The sequence below is a fragment of the Trachymyrmex septentrionalis genome, unplaced genomic scaffold, assembly GCF_001594115.1.
Source record: "Trachymyrmex septentrionalis isolate Tsep2-gDNA-1 unplaced genomic scaffold, Tsep1.0 scaffold13, whole genome shotgun sequence".
In the NCBI taxonomy this organism is placed as follows: domain Eukaryota; kingdom Metazoa; phylum Arthropoda; class Insecta; order Hymenoptera; family Formicidae; genus Trachymyrmex; species Trachymyrmex septentrionalis.
Genome location: NW_017304438.1, coordinates 6,071,108 through 6,083,315, shown reverse-complemented (window position 1 = coordinate 6,083,315; position 12,208 = coordinate 6,071,108). Strand labels below are relative to the sequence as shown.

At 36.3% G+C, this 12,208-nt stretch overlaps 1 protein-coding gene across 1 annotated transcript in view; it reads left to right on the top strand.

Moving 5' to 3' along the window:
- Window positions 1-10,864: 10,864 nt before the first annotated feature.
- The window catches only part of LOC108756676, a 26,118-nt gene continuing 24,774 nt past the window's right edge, over window positions 10,865-12,208 (top strand). Inside the window, exon 1 of the mRNA XM_018500664.1 lies at window positions 10,865-11,048. Within this exon, the coding sequence (XP_018356166.1) occupies window positions 10,865-11,048 (184 nt within the window). The remainder of the gene's footprint in view (window positions 11,049-12,208) is intronic.

Below are 12,208 nucleotides of genomic sequence, written 5' to 3'. Positions count from 1 at the left end.
TTCCAATCCGTTACAACTATGACAGTTCCAACTTCGGCGTTACCTTATCATCATAATAAATTCGCAACGTCAAATCGTTATTATAATAAGATAACTTTAAACAAAGTAACGATAGTTACAGTAACTAGTTGGTCCATTCTCTGCTCTCTCCTTATAGGTTCTATCGTATAATATTTTCGTAAAAAAGAAAAAGAATGTTAGATCGCGGTCAGAGATCAATTCAATCGCGACAAGATCCGCATCCAACATAGTAATCCGTGGCACGTGGACGGGACCCTGTTTTCTGCCGCAGCTTTCTCCACATCCAGACACGACGCGGAATCGAAAGCAAAATCGTTCGATGGGGACGATTTCTCGAGCGGTGGGACGACAGATAATAATTAACACTTGTACATGTTGGCGGTAGGCTAATTTCGTGACGGTACAGAAACTCAGTCTATAATGTGCGCGAGAGAGAATTATGTTTATTGTATATTGAACAATTTAGTTAAAATTCCGTTAGAATACGATTTCACTTAGAAAGTGAAATGAAAAATGATATTGTATTTATCTTTCGATGTATGTAATAACTGTAGTATCGTGTTCAGGAACAGAAAAAAATCCGACGTCTCTCGATTGCAACGATATTCTACTTCACTTATACGCGTTTCCGTCGATTAAAGTGTCACATCGTGTTTACGTGTAAGCTAAAGTATTGAAAATGTCAAGTTTTGCGATCAGTATCACACGATACTTATGCATACGAGGTGCAACCAATAAGCCGCTTCGCGTTTCCGTTCTGCATTCCAATTCTACTCTCGCAACTTCGCTACTCTCGATAGACCTCGCGAGTTTCCCGTGCATTCGTTTTTGCAATTGTCTCTCTTTAAGCTATCTACGCTATCCCTTTCCAAATTTCTATTGTGAAACGTGACGATTTCGAAAAATGATGACAGTCGCCAAAAGATCCAAATCATCGAATAAAAAAATCATCGTAGATCAATCGCGGGGTGATCTCGATATGCATAACTTTCGAGATAAACTGGATCCACATGCATATCGGAATTTGTCCTCGTTACATCTCATTAGCTGTACGCATCCTATTCGAGATATTCTCCTTCATTACACGCAAAACGGAATGTTCTTGCGCTGACACTATTTCTTTTCGCTGCTTCTTTCCAGTGTATTATTAATTTGTATCTTCCGCATCTAATTGTAAGAGCAAGATGTGATTGCTTTAGTTACGGTTCTGTTGATTACGAGCTGTAGTTTAACGTTGAGATTTCTACCGAGTACATTGCAAATCATCCAAGTGTATAAAAAGTGACTTCAATGTATGCGTATAATTTAGTTTTTCCTATATAAATGATGATTACGCATTTAAATGTATAAATCTACTTTTGTGTATAATATAGTGTTATTTTTATACGGAAAATTAATTACATGTATGTATCAGTCACTTTTTACGCACACTTGGACTCGCAGCGTGCTAAATTGCTTTTAGATCCGTTCCATGATATATCGTATGTCGGTATCAAATGACGTTAGTCATTTATGATATGTCATATGTTACATTTCAATATGACAATTAGTCTATGATTAAATCGTGATATAAATTGAGGTTTAATAATAAATAAAAACGTAATTGGAGTATGTTATTCCAATTTATTATTAATTTGGATTCATATAACTACATAAATTAGATTACTTTTAAGAAGAAAACATCAGTAACAATATTCATGATACAAAATATAAAATAAAGATTAAGCTCTTAATCGTTAGTCGTAAATTGTAGAAGTTAACTATCTTTTGTCGCAACACCGACGTCCGACTTTCAACAACTTTTTACGATAAGCGACAATACAGGCTTCGTACTTTTTAGCTGAACTTCTTGCACGGTTCATCTTTTCTCTCTTTTTTTTTTCAACATAAAGAGAAAGGAAGAAAAATGAATCATGCAAGAACTTTAGCTAAAAAGAACAGATCTAATGTAATACGACACCCGTCTCTAACATACAATGTATTGTAAAACAAATTACAATGAAAAAAGTAAATCTGCGGCTTTTTACTGACGATCATGACTTGTCATTTCGGGTGAAAGATGCACATTTAAATTTCCACATTCCTTCACGTTTCATCACTCATGTCTACCGATCTCAGTCTCAACGTGCAAAATTAGCGAGAGTAGGCGGAAGAAATTGCCGAGTGTTAAGTAAACGTTCCATTAAACATTGTGTTTACATGCTTATTGACACCCGACACGCCGGGTGATTGTTCTGAAAGTCGCCGCGAAGCGAATATATTTGCATCCTGTCTGACTACTCGCAGAACTATCTACTAGACGTCTCAATGAAAAAAAAATGAGCCAGAGCTTTCGCGACGCCAATCATCACTTTATGTTATTATTTTACCAAAAAATAATATAAAATTAACTGTAAATACTATACACTCGCAAAAGAGAGTCTTTTTTTTATCCATCTTTTTATATACTATATGTATACCGCGTGAGAATCAGACCGTGCAACTTGTGAGAATATGTCGAATAAGATGATTCACATAAAAAAAAGTTCGCTTTTGCATACCATTAGTCGTAGAAGGACTTTTATATGCGTAATGTACGGTTGTTATGTGCAAGTACAGGATACTTCTTTTTAAGTATAAGGACGAGACAGACTTGATGACAGGGAAAATTAAAAACGCTATATCGTAATAATTATCCTGACAGTTATATGAATTATGGAATAATGATTACATAGACTTGTAATAATCTAAAAGTATATAATCATTGATTTTTTTTTAGGAACGTTGGATTCGCAATATCGATGAATTCGAATTTCTGTGTATATCTGATACTATTTCATTAATATAAAATAAATTGTTTACAAATCTTAATTAATTGGCGAATTATTTCAAAGTTGGCTGGCGATGTGATAGAGCGTGAATATCACATCCCGAGAGTATCTCGTTCGCACGCGCATTTCTTCGATTCCTTTTCGTTTTCTGCCTTGATGTTAGCCCGGTCTCTCTCTCTCTCTCTCTCTCTCGTCTACTTTTTTCATCATTCGTCGCCATATGAAAAGTTAGTTCACGGTACGTTACATATCCAGTGCACGAACAGTGTCGGGACAACGACGGAAGCGGGATTCCGTTTATGTGTATCCATTTGGAATAGGAACCTCCGAGTGAGGAACAACAATGAAACAATGAGACAATTATGCGTATTGAAGGAAGAAAGGCGCAATTATTTTATAGCTTAAATCATTCCGAATATTGTTTGTTCTCGATCAAAAATTTGACAGTACGAAGACTGAAATGTACGATACTAATTGACTTCATTAGTTAAGTTTACTTAATTTTACTTTATTTAGGTAAACTTTCATAATCTTTTAATTTGAGTTCTTACGTTTGTTAATTTAATGTTAGAAATTTTATTTAAGATATAACAATATATCTTAATAATGGGTTTTAACGTGCGATATGTAGCCAGTGTAATGTTAGAAGATTATTGCAAACCCGTTACGAACGCGTTGTAAAACTTCAGGCTACTTGCATACCTTTTAATTTTTCCGTAATGCATAATACCGTTTAGAAGCTAAAACACAAATAGTCGAGGTCGAAGATTATAGTGTAAGATTATAGTCCGACTTATAAAGCCTACGGCATCGCTTACTCTCCTTCTCTCGGGAAAAGGTTCTTAATTCTTCGTTAAAAAGAAACCTATATTATGATTAAAGAGAAAATGGCTCGCGCGCGCGTTATCATTATTGTTGACTGACTAGAGGCTTGTTATCGATTGTTTCCGGATCGTTGATGCTCGATTATTTGCTTATATCATATCCGAATTGCGAAACCGTCAAAGTTGAAGCATAAAGTTACGAGGAAGTATCTATTAATAACTAACGCGTTTAGTAACAGTATTAATAACTTACCATTTACCAAGTCTTACTTTTATTTAAGAGGGAGAGAGAGAGAGAGAGAGAGAGAGAGAGAGAGAGAGCTCATTAGTTCGTTATATAAGTACATTCGAATGGAAAAATAATCTCTCTCGCTTCGGATGGATTAGTTCCGGCCTTGACCGGTACTTTGTAGGAGCTATTGTATATCGGTGATTTTCACTGCTACAGAAACATCGAGTACGCCTATTGCCTCCGGAAAACAATGGTCGATATCGAATGCGATCTCCGCGGCGAAGTTCGACCGGTGTTAGATGAGACGGCTCATTAATAATCCTTCGCCATCCGCGCGCATACGCTTTTTTTTCCTCTCGCGGCGACTCGCCAACAGCGGTGGATCCTCTTAGGGAATTAGAAAGTGAATTTCCGACATTTGGGTCGCGGAGAGACTGACTTTACCAACATAATGATTAATTTCTAACTACGAGAATATAACTATAAGAAACTTGCAGTGTTAGTAACACTGCGACGTAATGCTGAAGTATTAATTATCATTGCAACCAATTATTATACGCCCAGCGTACGTATAATTGATTACTTCATCGAATCGTCGTTAGCGTAAGTATACTAATAGTAGTATTAATAATAACGAATATTATGGTAACATGTTATATTTTTTCTCATATGTTGTTAGTTAAATCCGAGTATTAAATGAGTAAGAAGGCTTCTAATATTTGTGTGCAATGCAATTAAATATCTGTCTTCTAATTAGTCTCCTAATTAGTCTCCCACATTAAAACTTTTTTAAAAATTCAATCAAGCAAATCTTGTTTGCAGAAGATTTACACGAAATATTAATTATACATACAATTACACAGTAATATATACTCGCAGCTGTGTCAAATGAAATTAATTAATAGGCGAATAACGAAGTGAAACGTTTCCCCGCGGGAAGGTGGCGGAGTCGGAACTTCTCGCCATTCTCGCACTTTCACCCTCACTCTCGAATGGACGACACTTTTACTCGAGCGTTAGGACGAACTTACGTGTACGTGACGTATTTGTCGAATGGCAAACTAATGGTATCGTCTAAATGCTATGTCATTCGAGACACGATCTTAACCGTCAGTTCTTCCCGTAAATTAATTCCGTTTCATTACAAGTGACTGTTTTCAAACGCAGTTTGAGAACAAGTCCATTTAAAAATTAAATATCGATCACATTATATTGTAAATACGAGACTTTTAATTTTAGAAATTATTTATAATCCCTAAGCCAAAAATTGCTCTATCTTTATAAATAAAATTAAAAAATTCTGAGACGAATTTTTTAAAACTTAAAAAAATTTATAAGTATAAAGATAGGAACACAGATCTTTGCGTTATTTATTATGTTTTATATATTATATTATAATATATAAAACATAAAGAGAATCAACCAATTAGAAGCTTTCCTTTCATGAAATGAAGAACTTTAACTGAATGATTTTCTTATGCTTTATGCATTATGCGTTATGCAAAAATCTGTTCCAGCCTTTACACTTATAAAATATTTTAACTAAATGTAACTGTATATGCAAAACTCTGAAACGCGTACTGTATGTAGCCTCGTATTCATTTGACAAGTATTCATTTGGCAGAAATTTCTCGGCGCGAAAGAGGTGATTGCGAAACGCTTTCACAGTCGCAAAATAATCTTGCTAAGCTGATCATTAATTTAAAGACAAGTGTCATTATTACGTTGAGGTCATATATTTTAAGAAGAATTTCAAGATATACTTAGACAATCTTGACGATTAAATGTTACCTAATATTTGAATAATGTAATAGAAAGCTGTATGATAAAATGATTTCTGTGACAAATTAACAATGAAGTAATAAATAACGTTTTTTTTTTTCAGCTATAATTGCCACAAAAGGAATCTAATATAGAATAATAAGAGTATTTTGTAATAACGAAATTTTAATAATAACGATATGTTGCGTTATGTCGTCTTTTAATATACTATCAAAAAGGCACGTTCTTGCGATTCCTCGAATTTCGGCGTGCTGAATCAAATTACAGTTATTTTCGGATGCTATAGTAAATATACAGTTACGATGATTCAGGTCCCTCTTAAGTATAATTTCACCTTTTAGACGTAGAGAAACGAATACGATGAAACGGAGAAATTAAAATAATAATTACTCGTTACAAAACAAATAATATTCATGGCTTCTTCAGTTTCCCGGGATTTACTCTCGCTACGTGCTTCTAGAAATTTGTTGGTTTTGCTAACGAAGTTTAGATGTCTCAAGCACACGGTGTCCGTTTTCCTACTTCATCGCTGATATTTCGCACGCAGGTATGACGCAAACTATCAAGTAGTACGTACAAAGATGTAAAAGGTGGTCCTTGTAATAGCAAGAACCGTATATCCGTTTGTCCGACCATTCTCTTAGCGTCGGACACGCTGTCGGTCACGTGCGTCCGACTGCCAACTCACGTGGCGGCAGGCGTGCGTTAGAAGATAACGCGTGTACATATCTCACGACCATGAACAATATTTTAACACCGGTTTTTTAGAAATCAATTAGAGCTAAAATTTTAATACAAAAATTCGAAGTTATAATTTTCATTATTTATTCATATTTTTTCGTTCAATCAAAATATACATTCAGAAGAAAGTAAGTATCTAATGAAGGAATGATTCGCGCAAAGAAGAAAAATCGCGAGTATTTTCAGATCCAAAAATATTATCGTTGCTAACATTTTTTCATTAAAAATCTTTAACCGAAAAGTCTTTTAGCAAATGCTTGCTGGCACGTGAGTAGAGTGTGACTGATATAGATAACATAATGAATACACAGACATATCTTACACACAGGATCATTAAACGTTTACATTAATCTGTGGTACTCTACGCAAGGCAAGGAATCTATGAGAAAGTTATTACATTTAGCTGGAATATTCACACAGGTTCATTGCCTCATTATCAGATTAAAATTAAAGATAATCGAGCATTCACTGGCACGTCGCGCTGCAGCGAAGTTGTAACACTATGTTGATCTGTAAAATACAAAAAATCCAAATTATAATACATTCAAAATAATTCCAAAATATTTAAAAAAATAATTATTACATCGAATTTTCTATTTGCCTTTTAGGTAAACATTTCATAAAATAGTTACTTAATATTCGTCTTCTTTTAATAATATACAAACTTTTCATGAAATTTTGTAAGTATTTTTATATAAATTGAAAAAACAATATGAGTAATTGCGGGAAGTAGAAATTGGGAGAGATTAATTCTGTAACAAATGTGTATAAATTGTAATTAATTTACCCTAAACTATAATTTAGTTACTGTATAGCTGCCCTGCTGTTACCCGATATCTTCCAGACCTCTCAAGTTCCTAATTCATTACACTTACGTAACACTTACTCGCGAAAACACAGTTAATTATGTTCGCACGTTAGTCGCGTTATGTTCACGGAATGTAGAATACGATGATTGCACGGCACTCCCGGCATTAATCGCATACGACACGCACTTTACCGTACTGCGACGAAAGAAAGAATACTTATGAACGCGGAAAAAGTACGATCGCAGGAAGCTACGATCCGCTCGACGTCTCGCAACGAAAGAACATTAGATTATAGAGTTTTAATAAATCACTGGCGTTTTGAATATCAAATTAATGCTATGCACTTCATCAATATTAACATACGAAGTTAATTACAATTCTTCTCATTAATTGAGTACTATCGATTCGTAAGGCAAGGTAAAGCATTAAGTAAATATCGATTCGTTTGGCAAGGATAGAAAAATTCAAAACCGACGTTAAAAGATACATGATCGAAGTTGAACATTCTATTTGCAAGATATTTCGAACATATTTTCGTAAAATATTATTGTTCACTTAGGAATCACTCGATTATTTTTGCATAAACGATATCGCTTAAAATATCTTTATATCCTAATTAATATCATTATTAACAACCTATTACTGATTGTTTTCCAATTATTATTATTTGAGATACAGATTTAATCATAATTTTCTGAAAAAAGTAAAGAAAAGCTAAATATTGAACGTTAAATAGCTTAGTACTTAAAAAAATTAAGATTTTAATTAATATAATGCTTTTTTATTACGAGATTTGGAATTGCATATTTAAAAGTTTGTAAAGTTATTAAAAAAGAGAATAGTTATTCAGATCTAGGCATCTTTAAAGAAATGATAACCGTCCGCGAAAATCACGATAAAAATGCTTATTCATATGCTCCTGTTACTCTGGCTACTTGGATTCGATTTAAAATGAATAAATCGCGCAAAAAATTTCATAATAATCACTAATGTAAGAAATACTCGTGTCTGGCATACTCTTGCTATTTGTGATCATGCGAGAGAATATACGCTGCCTATCATATACGCTACCTCGAATGTGAATGGATAATAAGGTGTATAACGGGCGCGATGTACAACGACACGAGTGCATGGTGCGTCAGAAAAACAATATTAAGTATCAAGCGCCGAATGCTGTTAAGGTGCTTCTACATGATTCGCAAATCGCAAAAAAAAAAAACAGTTCGCAAACGCAGACGCTGAATCAAGATTTGCGTTTGTTTTTTCATTGCATGCAGTTGGTTTTCATTTCACATCTCTTTCTCTTGAAAAATAGTTATACCAAAAAATATTTGAATTTATCTAAAAGCATTTATGACTGTTTAATCATTAGTTTTTAAATTATCAAAATCAGAAAAATATACTTTCTTTTTAAACAGACCGCATCTTGTTCTATTTCATTTTTAGACGAAACAATTCACTATATAAAATAAATAAGTATGGTCGATTTGTAAATACAATGCATTATATAGCGCACTTCTTTTCTCGCCGTCAGTTTACTTTCTTTTACGCTCGCACGAGCGCGACCCATGTTAGCTGTGCCAAAAGACATTTATACGACGTGAAAGAACAAGAAAGATTGGGTATTGCGGAAGCAACTTGTCATTTTCCGGTTGGTTGACTGGACAAAGCTACCCAATGGATATTGAACTCACGAATCTCACCATGGACTTGTCGCTTAAATGGCGAATGAACGCGACGTTACGCATGATAGAGGGTTACAACGCACAGCACATTGAATACCTAAACAATATTTTTATTACGTAAATTCTTCAGTAAGTGTCTTCAGAGGTCTTCGATTTCCCGCAGTATCCCAATTATTCCAGCAGAAGAGTCAAAAGAGTATCAATCGCGTATGAAATAGTTTTATGAGAAATATTACTATTCATTAAATATAGCATCTTTTGTATGTTTAACGTATTGTTTCAAACGTATGCGTGCACTCACACTGGCCTATGGCGTGGTCAAAAGTAATAATTTAAACAATTTTATTTGCGTATCTGTTGGTGCCACCTTTACCGGTTCCCACGATCGAACGCTTTCTCTCTCGAACCCGTTCCGTGGCACCTGAAGCGCGAGATTTGATGTTGCTTGCAAGATTTAGCGTGAAAGATCGATACGTTCTCAATTAACACGAAACAATAGCGCGCCCGAGTTGAAGGGCGACGATTGAAACATCTTCTTTGTGAAAATTTCGTAAAGATACTGTACACACTTCGGAGCAACTGAGTTTTTCTGAAGAACCATCAAGTTCATCAAGTAGAAAATCAACTCTTTGTGAAATTTGAATCTTCGACGCTTTTTGCAAATGCAATTAAATAACAGAAGATGAAGGAGAGTACCGATGCGAAACGTTATAGGTATTGCCGGTCGGTTGTAAGAAATCATTGAGCAAGCGAAAGTAATCATCATTATTCTTGGTTTACCACACGTATCTGCGCGTGTCTCAAAGCAAACACATATTCTCGAATGGCCGCATCGACTATTACACGGCTAGTTAACTCGTTACTTGCAATGTGAGAAATTAATTCATAACTGCCGCGACAGATTTCGACAAATTGCGTGGAGCGTTTGCTTCCTCGTCGTACATTGTTCATTATTTTTTTAGGCTTTCACCGGAAAAAGATATTCATATGATTCATTATTTCCTGACGCAAGTATCGCAAAGCAATTGAATACGCAATTAAAAAATTTTATTTTAATAAAAAAAAGCGTAAGGAATCTTGATTTAGTTTGAAATCGATTTCTAATCCCACAAGAAAAAACGGTTTTGCTAAAGTGTTTAAAAATTTAGTTGGATAAAAATAATTTTGTTAAACTACAGAAATAATCACGTAGGACATTTAAACATGATGAATAATGCAAAAGTTTTTACGTTCTAATAACCAGCTTGAGCGTTTTAATTTTAATAATTACGATGGCTCAACAAAAATATTTTCAGATCTGTGTCTAATTAAACTTTTAAATACTTGAGCAAAACCGTTCTTTCTTTACAATTACTTATCTCCGTTTTAAGAGATATCTCTTTGTTAGTCTTCATAATCACATCTTTTCATTTCACACGTTTCGCATATCATAGTATTGTTCCGACTAAGTTATACAGTTCGTAATATATGATGTCGCCCACTATTGAAAGTGAGATTGAAATCGTCTGTTTTGCATTGGTCGACGACTTGGTTACCTTGATATCCGCGTCGCTCTCACAAGACACTTAAAACTTACGACACGTATCGTCAAGGTTAACGTGGACACCCACCAAATGCTATATATCTACGTCAGAGTCTTCATTATTCCGGATGATAAGCAACATATTGTAAATAACTGCTGATTTAAAATACGTTTCAGTTGCGTAAGTACGTATTTTTAAGCATCAAATTCTAACTCCTAGAAAGCAGTAAGATCAAACGTACTTATGGATTTGCAATGCTCTTTTTATTGCGGAATGTTGATGACCCTATCCATCATTGTGGAATCTCGTTGGCGCAATACACAACTTGTCGTCGCTATTAAACGAGCCCCGCCGAGATTACCCGGGAGCAATCATCGTTCTTATGGCGAGAAAAATCTTTCGGGTATTAGCCGCGGGTCGCAGACAGCGCGACATGAATGGACGAATTGTTCTTGCGAAACGAACGCAAATCCCTCGAGGATTTCTCTTCGTTCGAGTATCGCGCAAGAAAACGAGCTCAAGGTAGCCCTTGCCTATGCAACCGCGATTATGCAGCTGCATACGTGGAAGTCGATCGTCAGGTGGGCCCCGAGTATCTCCTTACTGCTTTTACGAATGCGAGTAAACGCACCTTCGAATACCAGAAGCTGGAACTTACGTATATCGTGCAAGTGCGGGAAACTATGCGGGAAAATTATGCGTGAAATCATGCAACTCGAAAGTAACAGAAATGGTTCGTCGACACGTCACACTGCCATCCGAAATGCTTTCGCAACCTTATTCAACGTTCGCTCACGATCCCACGTTACGTGGCAGTTATAGCTTCGTCAAGGAACACGTATACGCATACGGATCAATTTGTTCTATTTATGCGAAATTTTATCCCTGAGTTAATATGCATGATGAGTCGATGCGACAGATTGGTGTAATCATGAGAGACACAAGCGCATTTCATAACGCGACTCAAGTCGCATCGAAATAACGTGTGCGCGCGGCGCACGTTGTCGAACACGAATTCTCTCTCCCACGTACATCGACGCGACCGCGATCGTTACCGATTGTTGAGTAACGTGACGCGACGACCGCTTACCGCGAAACGCGACGACCGGTTTGCCGCGAAACGGCTTGGTTAGCCGGAGGCCAGACGTCGGGAAAAGAAGGGCGACGCGAAGTCGACCAGCTGACCCAATGTGGCCGGGGACGAGGATGACCTCGGTACGTCGGTCCCGATTACCGCGGGTACGGAGAAATGCTCGTCGTCGAATAAACCGGATGTCACCTGCCCCGGTAGCTTCGCGAGTTCAACGTCACGGGATCATTGGGTAACGATCGCGATTCCTCGACGTTCTAAGGCTGCTTGTCATTTAAGAGGCACAATCGACATAAATGTCATTCTATCTTTGTTATTCATTGAATGTCGAGAAGGATAAAACGACGAGAAACCGGAATGTGGAAATGGTTCCGTGACAAAACGTTTGTAAACAATCGTACTTGGTAAAAGAATGTCTGATAATACATAACAGATTCGTTGTTGACTCTTTTCTACGTGGATCAACCAGTCACTACAATCAAATCATAAACGCTATAATATAGAAAGGCACTTAAGGCTAGTCAAGATGTAGCGTATTCAGTCACGTGTACATGCAAGTGCATAGGCACTCACGTGTACGCGGGAAGAACACGACGTAAAGATATTCCTTGCGAGAAAAGGAGTCGGTCAGATAACTGTACGTCGCGGCCTCCGGACGACATCTTCGATGTCGCGTCTGGAGAGCCTCCCC